The sequence below is a fragment of the Aptenodytes forsteri genome, unplaced genomic scaffold (genome assembly GCF_000699145.1).
Source record: "Aptenodytes forsteri isolate BGI_AS27 unplaced genomic scaffold, ASM69914v1 Scaffold72, whole genome shotgun sequence".
NCBI classification, from domain to species: domain Eukaryota; kingdom Metazoa; phylum Chordata; class Aves; order Sphenisciformes; family Spheniscidae; genus Aptenodytes; species Aptenodytes forsteri.
The window spans coordinates 4,254,714-4,274,246 of NW_008796193.1; the positions used below are offsets into that span (position 1 = coordinate 4,254,714).

The 19,533-nt window shown below is 37.2% G+C and overlaps 1 protein-coding gene across 7 annotated transcripts in view; it reads left to right on the top strand.

Annotated features, from left to right (window-relative positions):
• Nucleotides 1-11,410: 11,410 nt before the first annotated feature.
• NLGN1 (neuroligin 1) overlaps nucleotides 11,411-19,533 on the top strand; it is a 332,370-nt gene continuing 324,247 nt past the window's right edge. For 3 of the 7 annotated variants that reach the window (XM_009288022.1, XM_009288023.1, XM_009288025.1), the window contains exons 1-2: nucleotides 11,411-11,903; nucleotides 12,346-12,405. In XM_009288022.1, the coding sequence (XP_009286297.1) occupies nucleotides 11,411-11,903; nucleotides 12,346-12,405 (553 nt within the window). The remainder of the gene's footprint in view (nucleotides 11,904-12,345; nucleotides 12,406-19,533) is intronic. The other 4 variants (XM_009288024.2, XM_009288026.1, XM_009288027.1 and 1 more) reach the window with 2 other exon arrangements.

Genomic DNA, 19,533 nt, shown 5'->3' on the forward strand with positions numbered 1-19,533 from the left:
GGCACGGGGCTGCTCTGGGCGCCCCGCAGCCCCGAGCTGCGCGGCCCGTGCCTCCGTACGGTGCCGTGCCTCCCCCTAGGCTGCCATGCCTGACGGAGGGATGATTTTTTCTTTTTTTTTTTTTTCCCTTCTTCAGACATCTTCTCGCTTAGGTGTTAAGCACTGGTTTTTCTCCCGCCCCCCGCGTTCCTCTTCTCCTGACGGTCGCACTAGAGCCTCATCTTTACTTGCTGAAGGAAAATCAATTTTCAACAGGTTTAATTAAAATTAATCAGTCAAATTACTTAATATTAATTGACTCATAATTAAAGCCAGAAAGTTACCTTGGAATCAGGAGAGAGGATATTATCTCGAATCATTTTAAGGATGCATATGGCTTCAGAGCAATTACATTAAAATGATTGTTCAAATAAAACAAAACAGAGCTTGGTTAAAGTGTTGCGTTCTTGCTGCTGCAAGTGACACAATCTGGACAAGCTATTTTCTTCTGCAAATTTGCTGACCTCTTTAAGGAATATCATTTTAGTTTGACGCTGGTTTTGCTTTCTGGAAGGCTGGTTTGTTTTAGCTCTAACAACTATGGCATTAAAAATCCACTGTATAAAATGGAAATATATCTTATATAAGCTATAAATATCAAAGTGAATGTTTTTAGCACATTTGGATGTTCTGTGAATTTGAAATGAAGCAGGTTTTTTTTTTTTTTTCCAGCATAAGTGTAAGAAATTGTTTTAGGAAATATTCTTTCCAGTACTGCCATTCACTGTGGCAATATTTGCATTTATCCAGAGCCTTAGTGGGACCAGACTGTACTGGTAAATTCACAGAGATAATTCATATCTGAAACCATGTATTTGTGACAATGCTCAAAATAACTTTTTCATGCTCCCTTAAGACCTAGGTTGTTTTTTCAGTTTGTTTGTTTTTTACAGTAGCAGCATTTTTGATGCATCTACAGACTATTGTTACTGGTGAAAGAGCAACACTGTGAGCTTTGGGACCTTTTCTCCTACTTTTTTTCTGGCCTGGCTTAATTGGAGCGAAGGATACTTATGAAATTGCATGTACTTTATTACAGGCCCCTGACAAGTGAAAGACCCATGTATGATATAAATGAACATTTAAAAATAGAGCCCATTATTCAGGGCCCTGATTTTCAAAGATACTGATTCCCATTGACTGCATTGAGACTTATGTGGGCTCAACAGCTGTAACACGCAGCCCACTTTTGCATCTCTGAAATTAGATTTGCAGATTGGGAGCCAAAAGCTAAGTAGCCATGTTTGGAAATACTGGTTGGGCAGGTTTTTTTCTTTTTTCTTTTTTCCTCCTCTTTATTTCTGGTGGATGGTGCAGGGTTAAAGAAGACTACTTCTTAGTACTTTTGATAAATGACACCGGTTTTCTTAGACTACAGCTACAGACTGCAGCAACGTTGCAAAAGCAGTTTTGCAGTAAATTATTAGGGGGTCCTTAGATACATATGAAGAGATCCCATTTATTCTGTGTATTTCATGTGAATCATATGCAGACTGTGGGAAGAAAAATGAGGCTGAGGATAATCATGCTAAGTGTGCTGGGAAGCAGGATTTGGCTGAACACCTGTTTTGTGGTTAACTGAGGTAGCAATGAAAGCCATCAGAGAGCGTTCAGGCTGTTTAAGGCAATAAGTTGCGCAGAAGCGAGGAGAAGAGCTGTCGTCCTGATACTGCTTTGGTTACCTTACCCCTTTTCCTACGGTAGGGTAAGAAGATAATATCCTAGCTGTTGATACTTAAACATCCTTAAGAAAGTGGGTTTGCTCTGGATTATTTGGCTGGAGGTGGAGTAGTCTGTTGAGGAGGGTTATTTAAAGACCGGGACAGAGCTGTAGGCAGATAAATTGATTTGCAAATGAATGGAGGATTTGAACATGGCAATGGTGGTAGTTTTATTTTTTTATCAGTTTGCATATTTAATATCCACTGGCATAGGCACAAGCATAAACCACTTTAATTGTTCAAATGGAGTCTGGGGAAAAGAGAAGAAAGCAGAGGCTTAGATATGGTCTCAGTTCGTAATGGATTGGCTTGCCTTTCTTTATTAAAAGCAAATATACATTCCTTTCTAATAGAGATGTGGAGCTGTATTACAGATCCTTGGCTAGCTTTGAATTATTTGTTTGATGTCATATTTATTATGTTTTTTTAAATCACATGAAAGAGAAACTATTTAAAAATTAAATAGTGAAAAAGAAGGGCAAAAAGAGGCAGACGTTCTTTGAAAGTGAAATGAAATGAAATGAAAAGACAACATTTTGCCAGAGAGTCAGTAGAAACTTTTGTGGATTTCTTTTAATAAAGGATGGGCAGTAATCAATCTGATCCAGTAAACGATATAATTTCTGATCAGTCCCAGATATCCATCCATGGTAAGTATAACAGGTAACGAAAAAAAAAAATCCTGACTGATGAATAAATGCTGTTATAAAAGCATATTTCCATTACTGTAGCCTTGTTTCTGAGCTCTGCATTATGAAGGAATGTATGCATTCAGAGGGGGATGCCTGCCCTGCTACCTGGTCATTACAGAAGAGTTTGCATGGGAGGGAGGGAGGGAGGGAGGGAGTTAGGGGATGCAAAAAAAAAAAGAAGCTGATGGGGAAACTTGCATGTTGAAAGCACATCCTGTAGTTTTAATATCAAATGATGACATTACATTCCCCAGAATGACTATTGAATTATCATAATTACAAGGGGAAATCGTGTTGACTTCTTGGTGACTCAGCTCCATATTTCCACCTGCCTCTGAAGACCCCGCATGTTTTCCAACAGACTTTGTTTTCATATTTATTAATTGCTAGTTAGTGATGTGCTGTGTATTATCCAGAGATAAAAACTGACTAGCTGGCTACTTAGTACCATGTCCAAGTTTTCCTGTGCACCCACTCTAACGTGCCACTTTTCACTAAAAAACAAAAGGTGGTGTAAAGGGACACCATCTGTGTGAAACCATGGGGCATAGTGTCTACTGTAAATATCCTTACGGTAATCAAGCCATGTAAAGGTCTGGGCTGCATATATCAGTGTAAAATGCTTTTTCCACTGCTGTGGGCAAATAAAAGATGAGGCCATTAAAAGAAAAGCAATTGGAGTTCCCTTTCCCCCATTTGTTGAATTCTTCTGTTTTGTTCTCATAATATTTTCTGCATAATCAGTTTTAGTGCTGCCTTTGGGTAGTCTGTTTCTTTCCATTGATGCTTGGTTAGGTCTTTTGCACCATATTAAGGGAGAATGTAAGGCTTGGAAATTAGCAACACGTGACTGTAAAATCATAAAAGTGAGCAAGGACACTTTACAAATATTATATTTCAAGTGACTCATAGTCCTTTAACCAAGCAGAGAACTTAAATTGCAATTTAAAAATATGTTTTCTAAATCTCCTCGATCACATCCTGCCTCGAGATGCCATTAGCCCACTCGTTGAACTGGTTCTGGGAATTTAATGAGGGGAATACGTTTATGTTGCATTTTATACTTCTATTTAATTCCATCTTCTCTGAAGCTTTGAAGTTCAATAACTGAACTTAAAATCATTCTTCAACTTCTGCCTTCCCAACCCCGTCCCCCAGTTTCCAAAAAAGTACTTGAAAGCAGTAAAGTGTTATGTAGGCACATACCGTTAGAAATATTCATGAGGAGAAAACGACAACTTATTTAGGAGAAACCTTACTACATAGATATACTGAATATTTTGACATCCTCTAACCTGTGTAAAATAGGCATTGTGGGATGGAGCTTTTGTTTCTTCAACTGGTTTCACAAAGATGGGTTATTTCTGTGGAGACTTGGGCCCTGAAATAGTCGCCATGAGACCCCGCTGCTGGGTTAGGAAACACTTCTGTCTCTGGAGTCCTGGTCAGCGTGACCAGGACATGACCGCAGGGAGACCTGAGACTAGTTGCTATAACCTAAATAAGCATCTTCCTCACAGATAGTGGTAGAAAATGAAAACAGGACAAGGAGCTGAATAATAGGAGCTACACATGAAGTCAGATGGAAAGAGTAAATCTTTGTAGACATTTAATGGCGTTATATTCTAAGCTTTTGGGAAATTTTATTTGAAATTTTTTTACAACAGTAAATATAAGTCTGTGCTATATCCTATTTCTATTTCATGTGAGAGAAAAATTCCCCGTCTATGGCACAACACTTTACTGCTACCGTTACTGCAGACTTTATAGATCAGAGATGTGTCAGCATGTTAGCTTTAGCTGTAATGCTTTTTTTGTGTGAAATCTTATGGGCCTTGCAGCCACTTTCTCATACTGACACTCATAAAACATTCAAGTTCTCATATTTATTATTTAATTTGCTTCCTATATAAAGCAACAGTGCTCTTCGATACATGAATGTGAAGCCAAAAATGACAGGCAGGCATGAATGGGACTAATGAGTTTTAATAATGCACATATTAGAAACTGCTAAAGGAAGTTTAATTAAGAAAAACAAGTTAAGCATGAAATTCATTTTGGAACAAATACAAGTAAAGTCACAGATGTACAGAATGCTACATTACAGGAAATGGACTCTCAAGTTGATAGATCCCTATAATGCCAATATTGCACTCAAAATGTAGTGTGCACTCTACAGTTCTGGAAAGCATGGTAACACCATTCAAGAGCACTTTCGAAGTTGAGTTAGAGATGTTGGGTTTGTGATTAACAAATTATATTTATACCTCTGTGGATTTTATGATGAGTTGGAATTTGATCTCAATTACCCTGATGGAATTGAGACCAGAATCTGATCAAGTAAGAAAAACATTTGCTGTTTTTTGTGCCACAAGGAAGTTTGTTGTTGGTTTTTTTTTAAAATTCATGTTATTGAAGAGCTAGTTATTGATCTAACTCTACAACAAAGGTTTGGTATGCTTTGGAACTGTTATTGTATGGTATCCAGATAGAAAAACAATTCATAGACAAATCTGAGTTCATTCAAGCATTTTTGACTTCAGAGTTCTCTCTCAAGAAATGATAACAACTGTATTTTAGCTTTTTTTATGTTGAATTCCTAATGCCCCAAAAATAGGAAAATAAAAAAGTGCTTTCTTATGAATCTGATATGAAAGCTTGCCTTAGGTGATGAACTAGCATTAAAGATAGTATTATTGTCGATATTATAGGTAGCGAACAAAATCCGATTTACTTTTCGCATATGATTAACCCCAGTGAGCCAAGGGTTAGCCACAAATATCTGTCAGGTAACGAACTTTGTTACTAATTCTATAGCTTAATTTTTCACCTGCAAGAGACAATAAAAGAACACTTAGTTTCAGGGGCCTCTGGGTGGGTTCTAGTATACTCTGTTAGAGTGATCAGATGGGAAGCATGTGAATGTTTTATAGAGTGTTAATCAAAGCAAGTTAAATCCCCTTGGCTTTATGATATACAATATGCAGATTTCAATACTGAAGATCTGAAATGAGAAACATCTTGGATTTTTTTTTCTCCGGTATGACCCCTGATTAACATGAGTTCAGCTGAATTTCTACAGTAGGTCAAAAAATCTTCATGTCCTGAAGCACACTACTGCCATCAACAGAATAGCCATTTGATCACTTAGCTGAATAGTTACAGTACTCAAAAGTGAGTATAATGTGTGGTCCATTTAAGGGTTAACCGTAAGCTGCTAAAAGGAATAAAGGTTCACTTCAGTGCCCATTATATTTCAAGCCAGTGCATCTGTCATTTTTAATTTAAATCTGTATTACTTAGCTGTCTAAAACTTTACACATAAGTGACAGAGTTACCCATTCTTTCTGTTATGGGTAAAATCACCATTTTGTCACCTACTTACTGTGCAAAATGTCAGAGAGCTGTAGTCCGCATTAAAAAATTGTAGCCAACTTCTGGTAATATAAACAATCACTTCGGCTAAGAAGTAGAACTATTTTAAGAAAATGATTTATTGATATGAGTAAATGAAAGATAATAAGACTTAAGTGACCCTCTTCTTCTCATAGGTTTAATTTGTCTAATTCAAACCCAGCTTAATCGAAAATTATGATCAGAAGACTTCCTATTTTGGCAAACTAAGTTGCAGAAATTATTTAAAGGGATCTTATGATCATGAAAATACTAATTAATAATGAGTTAGCATTGGTGAATATTCCCACTAATGAGGAAGAACAAAAATATAGTGAAGCTGAAAAATGCATGACAATTTAAATGTCTTATAACATCTACTCAGTTTAATTCAACTTTTCACTGATTTGTGCTACACTGCATTTGAATACTGTATTTAAATATTGTATTTTTTACCAATTTTGTTGTAAGGTTTTGTGTACAAAACATAATATTAAATAGAGGTAAATGTGAGAATGGCACTGAGGAATCAGTCTCTCTGATCTGGGAGTGATATATTTGCACAGCTTGTAGCATCTGGAAATCCTTAACACTGGGTTGTTTGCGGACCCATGTAGCATAACACTTGTAATCTCATGCTAATGTGGGGTGGGACTGTGACCCCATCAGAATAATGTCTTATTCATACCTTTGCCGGCAATCTCAGCAAAGGTTGTGCATCTCAATAGGGTTGGATTTGTAAGTGCTTTCTGAAGCTTCCAGGCCTGTAGCTGCTCTCAGGTTGAGGGGTGCTGGCATGTGGGAGCTAACCAAACGCCGCCAGAGCTGTACCCTTCTTAGGTGTATATATTCAGGAATGCAGTCTCCTCTGTTATCATGTCATACACCTGTTTTTTTAAAATGCATGTAGTTCATTTCTTGAACTAAGTACACGTAAATCCCTTCCCTTCGCCAAGTATTTATGGAAATACCCAAGAGCAGGGTCTGTTTCAAAATCTTTACTACTACCTGGAGAGAAAATATGCCGTATTTGACACAACGCTTCCCTTTGCTAACTTGAAATGTGAAAGAAGAGATGGGAAATTCTGTGATGCATCTCTTGAGGATTTGTCTGAACATGTTTACATTTGGTGTGTCACACCGACCTAGTGTTCACCCTGGGTCAGAGCCTTTCCTTTAATGGCTTCTGTTCTGCTGGCCACGTTCCTGTTTGGCATCGTAGCGTATTTTAGAACACGGATTTCTTTTTAGAGACATGAAACATCTTTGGGCTCTTAGTTCGAAGTAGAGACTGTTGTAAGTAAAAATGGGTGCAAATGTAGTTGGTTCTGCAAAATAGCATTTGTGTTTTGGAATGAAGTGGCATTGTGTGGTGTTCAAAACTCTTACAATCACTTTCTATGAATATTTGCGCAATTGGGATTTACTAGCAAAATTGAGGTGGAAAGGAATTTTTAAGCATGAATATCAAATCACAAATTACATCTTCAGCTAAAAAGAAAACAGCCAGTGGCGTAAGGATATCATAACAATGCCTTTACATGTGCTGAAGCTGGCATATGGCCAGAAGCCTTGGGTGCCACTAAAGCTTTTATTAATCCATTGGAGATACTGACGGGTGGTGCAGTTCAAGACATCCCTTAAGATTTGAAGCTCTGTGCATGAGTAACAAAGAGGAGTTTAGCTGCTGCAGTCTGCAGCAGGCGTGACCTGTTGTGGGATGCCCTATGTCACTGGAAATGCAAAGATGCACTGAAGTTACCTTGGGTTGTTTGCTCCTCGGCGTACTAAATGCCTCTGTAAAGTATTTCAGAATCTGAGCTATAAAGTAATTTAAATTCAGAAAGGAAGATAATAAAATAATAGATGATAGAAAAAACCTCTGTATAGTATAGACTGTTCCGAAGACCATGAAAGGCTTTACCAAATACCTTTTACAGTAGAATTAATTTGTGTTACCACAGGGAACAATTGTGATCCTCACGTCTAGACAATAATAAAATCTGAAAATGTTTCTTCTCCTCCTCAGGTCCACAATATTTTGATGCTGAAGCTTGCCCCAAATTGATCATCATTACTCTTTAGTTTATTCTCCTGCCCATCTCCCTGATCATTCCTGCTCCTCTTTATTGCTCCTCTCTCTTTCCACTGATTTGTGTTCAGTCAAGTCCAGATACCAAGGGAAAGTCCTATGTAGATCACCTGCTGGAGGACCAAAGAAAATTTTGTCCAACATTGACTCCCAACAAGTAAGACATGCTCCAGGCTGGCTTCCCTGCTTGCCTTTCCACCTAGTGCTGGCAATAAAATTTTGGCGTAAAAGTCTCAAAAGATTTGAGTAATCTCAGTCTCTTTCTTTATTTGCGTGACTTTGTGTTTTTAATGTTACAGCTTCAGGGCAGCCAGTGACAGGCTTGAATGTTTGACCTCTCCATCTCAAAAATAAACTGTTACTTAGCCATTTAAAAAGAAAGGCTTGTGGAAAAAAAAGCAAATCCAAAATTCAAGTTACAAATACAATGAAAATCTGTTGATTCCAATTCTGCAAGTGCTTTACAATTTACTGCCCTGTATAGCCTATAAATTTATTCACTGAAGCTAGCTACTACCCAATAGTTAATTAATTAAGAATAGCCAAACACAGCATTGAGTTATATTCTTACCTTTTTAGCCTCCTGTCTCTGTCTTAGAGTAAAACCTTGTCCATGGGAGGCAAACCAGAACTTTAGATCACAGCAGAGCTGTTCAGCTGCAATGGCAAAACAGCTGATGGACAAGCTTAAAATTATAGCCCAGCTCTAGGATTTACTTTGAATTTACATTTACATTGAATTTACCATTTTAGGTATCAAAAATGTATTCAAAAGTTGTCTTAGATCTGAGAACAGGTCTAAGACTTTTAGAATGAAAGTGCTAAATGAATTATTAGTAGCATCTTGGTAATTTCCCACATTGAACCAACTCAGCAGTTTGAAATGAAGAAGGATGCTATTGTTTGGCGCAGCTATGTTGGATTTGGTTTGTCCTCAGACCTTCCCCAGACCATGTAGATTAGCAGGAGGGCTACTGAGATTAAGTTCCTGCTATTTACAAGTTTGAGTCGGAGAAAGAAGAGAGAGTACATTTTTCTACTCCTGACAGGAAAAAAACCCAGACATAAATTTCAGGACCTAGTGGAAAAGGTTTAAATTTGTGGAGGTTTTTGAATACCACTAAGGAATAAGCTTCTATCTTTCCATGACCTACTGTGCATCAACTCAGAAGAGCAAAGTTATACTAGGTGCCTTCTGCTCTGGCACCTGTCTATGTACTTTGTCTTTACTATTTCTCAAGTAATATTCTGCTACCTTCAAAATTTGAAATGCAACAAAGCAACAGTCTTCCAAGAGGCAATTGTCTGCGTGCCATTCTGTGTAAGTTTATTAAACTAAATGCAAACACGTACATCAAATTTGGGGAATTATTTTCTGCAGCTAAATTGGTGTGTTTCCAGCAAATGCTGAGAATTTGAAGCTGGAGAATGAAGGATGTAAGCCTGTTTGTTAATGCAGTTTCACAGTGAAGGTGTTAGAATTAGCAGAGAAAGAAAGGGAGAGAGAAAATTGTGGAAAAGCTTCATCTATCTCCTTATTGCCTCCTGAGATAGATTGTTCAGAGCTGAGGGAACACTAGACGTGAACCAAATCTCCTGCTGTCCTATATAGCTTTTACAATCTCCTTTTTAATAACCCAAACTGCAGGGTAGTCTGACTATTAGACAAGGCGTTCTTTTGGATTCTTTCTACAATGTGTATAGACATGATAAAAAAACAATTCTCGTTAAAGCTGCCAATGCTGTTTCAAAAGCAGGTGGTTTAAAATATTTCCTATACAAAGCAAAACACATTTCTTGTGCATTACACACTGCTTAATAGGGAGTGTAAGATTACACTGCTATGTTGTGTATAACACTGCATTTTAAATAATAGGATATTGTAAGTTGTGTTGGAAATATGTTTAACATGAATATGGAAGATATAATGATATGCACTGAGCAATTTTCAGAAGTGCTGGAACGCAGCCTTGTGTGACAACCTCTGAGCTAAAGTAGTTGAAAATAAAATCTGGAATTTGATATTATACAGACTCTGATCCTAACTGATTATTTTTCTAGGATATTGTTCAGTCACCCATTCATGTGGGTATATGAAAGATAAGATTTCTACTGTCCTATGGGAATGTTTATTTTATAAATTAAGGATGGTAGGGATTGAGCGCATTCATCATGCATTTTCATTTTTCACCAAAGTCAGTAGTTCATAAGGAATGCAGGATTGGTCTGAAGTAAAAATTGTGATACACAGCTCCATCCCTAAACTGTCTGTTCATACCCTTTTCTAAATAGGTTTTGAAAAAAACCACTGAGGTCCATCCAGTTATACTTCTGTGCAAATTCAGAGTTTGCCATTCACTTCAGTGGGAGCAGATTTTGGTCCTTCATTGATGTGAACATTTCACTCTGTAGGTGTTTTTCGTCAGCTGTCAGAAACTTGTGGAATAAGAAAACCATATAAAGTATGGTAATTCAGGTTATCATGAATAAGCACAGTAATTCATGTTATCCTTACAAATATATTCCAGTTGCCTCAATGTTTTAATCAGAAGTTGTATTTTAAAATGAACAAAAAAATGCTTGTATGTAGTATAATCTGCTTTTAATGAAATAAAATGCATCTGAGTCTTCAGTATGCTTGTCTATCTTAATTTCACTATCTTCGAACAAAAAAATGCTTGTATGTAGTATAATCTGCTTTTAATGAAATAAAATGCATCTGAGTCTTCAGTATATGCCTGTCTCTTAATTTCACTATCTTCTGCTTTAAGAAATAATTACTTTCATTTTGATAAATCAACTTGTGCAAACAAGGTGAAAATTGATTATGAGCTGATTAAGTTAAACAAAATATTAACATAAACACTTATGTAATGTAGCCTGGCAGCAAATTGCTTATTCTTAAAAAGGTGAATTTTAAAAATGTATTTTCTGTGAGTCTTGTTTCTTCTGAAAAATCTCTATAAATTCAACAGGTGACATTATAGATAATCCAGTAATCAGTGTTTCACCTGCCATTTCATGGACCCATAAACTACTGCAATTTTACTTACATGACTCTAGCAACTATTAATGTATGTAAATAACTTGTGAAACATCTAGTTATCACTCTGCTCATATTAGCTCTTTCATACTAATGATTTATTTTCATTTTCTCCAGGATATAGACCTGCGGCTAACTGGATTTGATTTATAAGAGGGGATTCTGCAGTAAATGGCTACTCTCTTCATATTGCTGCTATGGAAAACAGAATTGTCAATAGGATGTAGTCTGATAAATAGTGCTGAGTGAAGATGCAGCTTCAGTAAGTGTGAAATCAATGGAAGATACTTACCGCATGAAAAGCCTTTTGAGATTTTTCTGACAGGCACCTATTTAGGAAACTTGATCTGTTTCCTTCGGTTGCCCTGTTTTTACACCAGTGGATACAAATCAGATTGCTTCGTTGTAGTTACACAACTAATGTGGGACCATGGCCTTTCCAAGATCCATGTGGCTGAACTGCGTATGGAGAGCGATGATAGTCCGCCTGTTACACATGGGATTGAATGCCACTTTTGCTTTTTGTATACTTGGATTTTTGCTTCACGCTGCAGCTGTGTCCTCCCAAAAATTGGATGATACCAACCCAGTGGTGACCACCAACTTTGGCAAGATAAGAGGGATTAAGAAGGAACTTAATAATGAAATTTTGGGACCCGTTATTCAGTTTCTTGGGGTTCCGTATGCTGCCCCTCCAACAGGGGAGCGCCGCTTTCAACCTCCTGAGCCTCCGTCTCCCTGGGGAGATATCAAAAATACCACTCAGTTTGCTCCAGTGTGTCCCCAGAACATTATAGAAGGCAGACTGCCTGAAGTCATGCTTCCCGTGTGGTTTACTAATAACTTGGATGTAGTTTCCACCTATGTACAAGATCAGAATGAAGACTGCCTCTATTTAAATATCTATGTCCCAACCGAGGATGGTGAGTTAATAGCAGGCAAAACAGGGAGATCTTTTTATTTTCCTGTTCTACGTTCTAACAATATTAATTCACGTGTACTGGTAGCTTGCATGGCTTTCTTTGTTTGCATGCCAGCATATTATATGTATGCATGCTGCTTTTCTGTGTATGCATCTGTCCTTGTTTTTTGGTTTTTTTTTTTTTTCTTTCTGTCTACACTCATTTTTTTCTCCAACAGCACGTGTATTTTTAGGTCAAAGTTGGTACCTAATTCTCATTGCCACCCACTGACTTCTGGGAAGATGCATCAACATCTTATCCATTGCATGTGCAGGCACAACGAGTTAAGAATCTTCCGCACCTAATAAAGCAGGTCATATTTAAGTTAGATAGTGGTGTTGCATGCTCCTACTGTCTGTGATGGAGCTCCATGTTATTTTCTAGTCTTCTATTCATTTTTCAGTCAAAAGAATATCCAAGGAATGTGCCAGAAAACCCGGCAAGAAAATTTGTAGAAAAGGAGGTATGTATAAAGTGTACAAAAAAAAATGGGGGAAAGATCAAAACCTTGCGAAGGAAGAACGAGTAATACAGCTGAAAGAGGCTGATTTGCTGATGCTGTGAAGTGAACTGTTAGGGACTATCTTGTCCTAACGAAGCCAGAAAGGTATTTAAAGAGAGGACCGTGTAAAGCAGATGAGAAGATAACATTTGTAACGCCTGAACTCAGTTGCACCTGATCATCTCTCTTGCACTATCTCATGCTGACCTTATTGGCAGCTTCTCTGTCTTGGCCTCATGGTTTAGAGGCGTGTCTGTCACTCGTACGTAGATACAGTATGTTGTATATGCATGCGCAGGAGGTAGCTTATATGCCTGGGGCCTGGTACTATTGCCGTTGAAGTTGCTGGCAGGGCTCCACAGCTCCGTATTCCAGTGCCGTAGCATAATGGCTATGATGTATTGTAGCAAAGCAGAGCTGAAAATCTACATTGACTTTCTACGTGATATGCCCTATTTTCTTGGAACAGTGTTAACTTTCCTGATATGTAGATGTGAAACACTTTTTTTCATTTACACGCTTCTAAAAGTGAGCGTTGATTTCCTTTATTATGTGATTACAGCTCTCTTTGTAAAGCCGAAAATCTCTTAATAGGGGTGTAGGGAAATGTTAAAATATTGTGACATGGTACTTTGGAAACTAGGCTGCTTTTGGAAGCTTTGGAAACTTGGCTTCTACCCTTTTCGTGTTAGATCGTATGGAAGAATTTGCAGATTTCTTTGTGAGCATTTGCAAATTCCTGAAGCAAATGATATGCGATATAGAAGGTATATTTTGGTACTGATTTAAAGTAGGTATTTGGTACTAGTTTAAGGTGCTAATTTTATACTACTTTACACATTTGTTTTACATCAAATTATTTTTCTTTATTGTCTTCTTTAAAATAATGTGTAATTTAATAGCTGGACTACATTTGAATCTAGAATACTTTTTAGGGTAAACAGACTAGTGTGGACATACACAGTTGCCTATTAGCTGTAATCCATATTTTTTATATCAGTTGCTGTATGTCCCTGTCATTCCAGAACAAATTCATTTTAGGAAAGTGTCATAGCAGGAAGTGGTTTAGAGTTGGGCAAAGTTCAACTCTGTAAACTCTGTATTAGGCTTTTAAGGCGATATCTAGGCATCTAAATGAAGGTGGCCTTATTTTCCAAGGGTTTTGCTCTTACAGGTCCTACTGGCTATTAGTTGTAGTTAGTTGTTAATTATTAATTGTTAATTGTAGTTGCTTAATGTATGCTTTTTTAGATGTCTAAATCCACTTTCAGTGACTTAAGGCCATTTGTTTTTAAAGTGTTGGGCTTTGAGGCAACTTCTAATGTTTTCTATTAGGGAATTTTTGCTCAGCGCTATAAAAATACAGTTGTTTAAGCTGGATTCCCAAAGTTGGAAACAAAGATAATCAGGGTACTGTGAGCAACGTCACTTCTTCACACATCATTCAAGTTAGAATAACTGCTGTCATTTATATGCATTCAATTAATGTGCAGTGCTGCAGCAGTTATTACTCAGTTCATCAAGCATGTGTAATTAGCTGAGCAACTTTCACTTCCTATCACCCAGATGCTGATTCACAAAGTCATAAATAAAGATGCAGATCTCCATCATTGTTCTCAGAAAGCATCTTTTCCTATGTGAAAATATTAAAAAAAAAATATGAGAAAAATAGCAAAAATAAAGGGAGGGAGAGCCCAGTAGATGAGAAAGTCATATTTATTGTCCTGTGAGCCTGAAGGAGAATAAAGAGAGAGTTATTTGAAATTCAGTAGGTACCTTTCCAGTTGAATTCATTGCACACACAGCACAATAAAAAGCAGCAGAAGCCTACCTTTTCCTGTTGACAAGTGCGGAGAACTTCTGAATACCTTCAGCCTGGGCAGTTGGCATCCTGTAGAAATCTGTTCTTCGAGTAACTCATGCTCTACTCACCTGTACATAACCTAAGATTATCCTTGGCTTGGATTGCCCCCATACCTAGTAGTAAAAAGAATCATGTTGTAGAACAAAGTTGCAATAGAGTCACAGCATCTTAGCAGCAACAGCAGCTTGGAAATAGCATTGGTTTTATATGAGAAAGAAGAAAGGCCCAATGTTCCCTCTTTTGCTGGATTTTTAGATTGCAGTCATTTCATTATATTTAGTGATGAAAATTACTGGAAAGAGAAAATATGAAAATAAGCAGCAGACTTTTACACCATCTTTTTAATTAATAAAGGATATATAAATTCAAAGTGACTGAATCAACAACCGTATGCTATCGTATATATTGCTTTATTCTTTCTTATTGCATGAAATAGATTAATTAGGTAAATAAATTAGTATCTATACTTAATTGTCAGCTGCGGGACCTGAGAAAATTCAAAATTTTGAAGAACAGGGAGTAATCTGATGAAGATAGATGCAGAAATGAAAGGAATTCTAGAGATTGTAATGAGCATTATAACCATTACCACCTGTTGGTGGGATTTGGACATGCACACTGCAGAGACTACAAAATGAGAGGCTGGAGCTGGGTGAAAAGGAATGAGACAATATAGCATGCTTTTTGCTAAATATGGATGCCTATATTTCAGTATACTTCATCTTCAATTTACTGATTCAGTGGATAAAGAAAGATCATCTGTTTTCATGTCTTTTGCTTCAGGTATGTGAAGGTCAAATGTTATGGGTACGTATACAAGCAGAAACCTCTCTATTTGCTAGGGCTGGTTTTAGAAAATCTGTGCAAAGGCATCTAATTAATTTTGTGGGGGTTTTTTAGAGGATAGATGCCATAATTCTAAATTTTAATAGAACCTAGGCTATATTGCAGGTAACACCATTTTACTGACTGATATTAATTATATTGTTGATTATGTGGTATTTCCTGAATTTCCTGACAAACTTTTGCATCGTTTCTAGGGAATACCTGAATAGTTTGCACTCTGTTTGGTATTTCAGATCTCTATTTTACTTTATAGTCAAAGCACAAATATTTTACTTGTGATCTAGAATGACAGGGTAACTTATTATCTCTTAGGAGGACTGTACATGCTGCTTTAGCTGCATGCCTGTGTTTTTTTAATACTCTCTATATATTTCTTTGCGTTGCAACAGTTTGCACCGTGAATTTCCTACTTTAATGACAACTACATAAAGAAAATTTGAAAATGATCACTAATGAGACCACTAAAAGAAACCCCCGGTATTGTGTGTTCTGCACTTGGGATGATAGTATGCTCTTTCTTATGAACCTGTACTGAAGCCTTCATATTGCCTGAAGATATCTGAATGTGAAAATGTGCAGGTGTAGTTTTTGTAGAGAATATGATATATACTCAATGTCATGGAACTAGGCACATGCAGTTTTGGATACATTAGTATCTGTAGGAGAATTGGGAGTAGAATAAGGAAAGAAATCACTTGATCCTTACTTTTATGTTTAGTAATTATCAGTGGCTAAGAGACCACCCAACGTCAGTGACTTCTTCACATGTGGATTCTGTTTCTTATTCTAGTCGGTGCAGTGCATAAATTTTAAATGCAAAGAATATGATCTGAACTACCTCATGTGAGAGTGTAGGATTAGACAGCTCTATTAATATTTATGTCTCCTAATGGGCTACTTGATTTTCAGAGCAAAGCTCCCAACACCATACTTTCTGGGTTATGGCTGTGGTTACTATGGACGCATAGGAACATATATACATACATACAAATACATTCTTGGAAATGAAATGCAAATCACAGTGCTATAATCTCATCCTGCTTTGATCATTCATTGTTTTCAATAGAGAATATGTTACATCAGTTGTGATTTGTAAATGGTACTGATAACTTTAAGGCTTTTAAACTTAGCAGTATGAAATATTTTTTACAACTCTAAGCAGAAATGAAAAGAGCCCAATTTAGCCTGTTACCCTGTGTTTCTGTTGGGTGTTTGTTCCAATACTCCATTTAACTATCCTAGAACAGTTTACTTATCGTCAAATTTTGGAAAAGAGGAATTAATGCAACATGTGCAGTTCCTATGGACTTCATTAAATGAACGTCTTTCTATATACCTGTTTCAGCTCTGAAATCAACCAGAAAAGGGAAAGCTGAGACCTGTTAAAATGTGTATTTCCACTGGCAAAATTGTCAATCGATGACTAGATTCTTTTTTTCTAAATATGTAATGTAGAAAATAATATCAAAGTAATGGACTTGTAGATGGTATATTGTCAAAAATGATGGACATATTCTTTCTGCACGGCCATATAAATGAAAAGTATGAAATCTAAGGTGTGAGCCTCCATCACTGTAGACTGAGTTATGTCAAAATACGTTGCATTGCCAGTAGGCTAAGAACATGCATTTGCAGACCATTACCAGGGCTCATGGTGACTTGAGAGTGAGTGTCAAAGCCCACAGAGCTACTTTAGTGCATATTTTGGTGTATGTCAACCATTACAAAGGGTGTATATCTTCATTAGGCCACTTTGAAAATTCATAATGAATTATTTGCCTGTAGTATATTTGTGTCAGTAGTTGCCTGCACACATTTGAAGTTTTGCCCCCATTCACCCTTGCTGGCTCCTGGCTGAAGAGCCTCCATCCTCATTCTGGCCTCGTGAGGCCAAAATTCATCCCTGTGGTATCAGCAGGCACAAATGTAGTCCATAATCCTGAACTCCAGTGCTATGCACTAAGACACCAAGGTTGTTCTATTTTTCTATTCCTTTTTGAAGCACTGTATTCCTGTTTTTCATTCGTCAGATACCACTGCAGCATTTCCTATTATACTAGTAATACATGGAAGAAGATAATGAAGCAAACATTGTCTTGTACAGACCTTTTCATCCTTTCACAATCTAAAGCTGTTAGTGTCAGTTAACAGCATTTTTCAAAGATGTGCAGTAGGTTTATGTCATATTTGAAATAAAATGTTTAAACTCTGATGTACTTTCTACAGTCGTCTTTCTGGGTGAGCCAATGCTTGACAATAGAAGACTTTGCAGACTGCATTTTAAGACTCCAGTCATCTTAAATGCCATCAACACTGGTCAAAGTCCTCTGTAAATGTCTGGTTGTTCAGGCTCTGAGCTCTTGCTGACCACACAGTCGTTGTGCTGTCATTGCTTTGTTCATATATCTTGACAGTGCTTATAGCTCTAACAGGTCTTAAATTCTGATCTAATTCCATTCCTTGTCCATTATTTTACTGCTTTCTTTTCATTTTCTACATCCTCCCACACACAGGCTCTAAAATAGTACTGTTACCCTGATAATACTAAGTTGGATAAGACTGGTTTGTACTTCTTCCCCTGGCCTTTCTCGGGTTGGACCAGTTGTACTCAGTAAACCACTGTGAGATGGTTTTCCTTTCAATCTGCTAGTTTCTAATTTATCATTTAAAGCCAGAATGGACAAATATTATAAGAAATAGCTACATAAGTATATTTGTACATTTTCAGGAGACACATTTGAGTAACTAATATAAATTTTGGATAACTATTATTTTCTGCTTGCTTTTTTTGTCATTTTTCCCCTGTATTGCAGTATTATTCCTTTGCTCTTCTTTGTGTTCATGCTCTTCATTTCTTTGTTTCCTTATAATACACATGGATACAAATACGTTTAGTATTCTTTGCATATTTTTTGAAGCTTGAAACCTGATGCTTACATGTGTCAAACCATTGTTAAGAATCATCTCAATTATAATGTTAATAATCTGCTTATAGCTTGAATATTGCTCCAGTATAATTTAAAATTTTTTTCAAATTCTTTTCACTTATAATTCTTTAGCCCTTTTCATTTTTACTTACTTTATATTGTCAAATTTACGTGTCTTCTCTACTTTGATATGTATAGTATTATTAAATATACTCTGCATTCAGAACCCAACTGCTTTAATGAGCTTAACATAAATGAAATTTGTTTCTGGGATATCAAACCATTTCCTTCTGTTTTAATATTACTATCTCTTATTTTACTTTCTTATGCTTGTAATAATGAAGATTTGTCCTAAAAAGAAGCAGCACTGAACAACACAAGGCTAAGGGAAGTGGGGCAAAGCTGACTTTAAGCCATGTTTGCACCTATATTCTAACACATTGCTGGGTCCAGAGGGGTCTCTGGCCAGAATCAGAGCCACCTCAGGGCTGCTCTAAGTGAATGCAGAAATTGCAAGACACATGGAAATGGCATAGTGCAGGTGCTGCAGCTGATTTTCCCTTCCAGAGTTTTGCCAAAGTATTTTGAAACATTTCAGCAGCAACAGTAAATCATGTTGCTAATTCCTCTGCTGTGGGAATTCTTTTAATATCCCTTTATGCTATCAGAGCAGTAATCAGAATCTGCCCTGGTAGAGTTTTCTATACGCTTTTTATTGAGGGTGGCTTTTGCCTTTCCTATTCATACTAATAGTACAGGAAATGCATAGTAAGTTTAGTCTTAGGAATGTGTTTGAAGAGAAAGAAAATTACCTGGCTGAAGAATTTCTCATTCTTCAGCTGATAAAGCTCTGGAAGAAGTTCCTTTATTGAAATACCATTGTCTTGTAAAGATCTGTCCACCAAGGGGGATGGAGGGACAATAAATATTCTGCAGGGTTTCTGTGTTTGCAGGGGTATAGCCAGCAGATTCGACCAAAAAGACACATTTTGGGAGAAGATCATAGCTGGTATGACTGGAAAGCTTTAGCAGCAGCTGTGCTGGAGTACTGTGCCCTGAAGGAAGGCTCGCAGTCCCTCAGCAGCTGTCAGGGACTTCTCCGCACATGGGCCTTTTCCCAAGCATTTTATGGTGGTCTGGGATCTGTCCCTTTACGTTGCAGAGGAATCAGAGTACAGTTTGTATGCTGCTGTGGGTGCTATTCACATCTTCCTTCTCTTAGTGGTAATTTACAATTCAATGCCTTGTGAGATGCTGAGCTACCATAGGATTATTAGGTTTGAGCTTGTGCTGGTTTTGACTGGGGTAGAGTTAATTTTCTTCATAGTAGCTAGTATGGGACTATGTTTTGGATTTGTCCTGGAAACAGCGTTGATAACACAGGGATGTTTTAGTTACTGCTGAGCTGTGCTTACACACAGTCAAGGCCTTTTCCGCTTCTCACCCCATCCC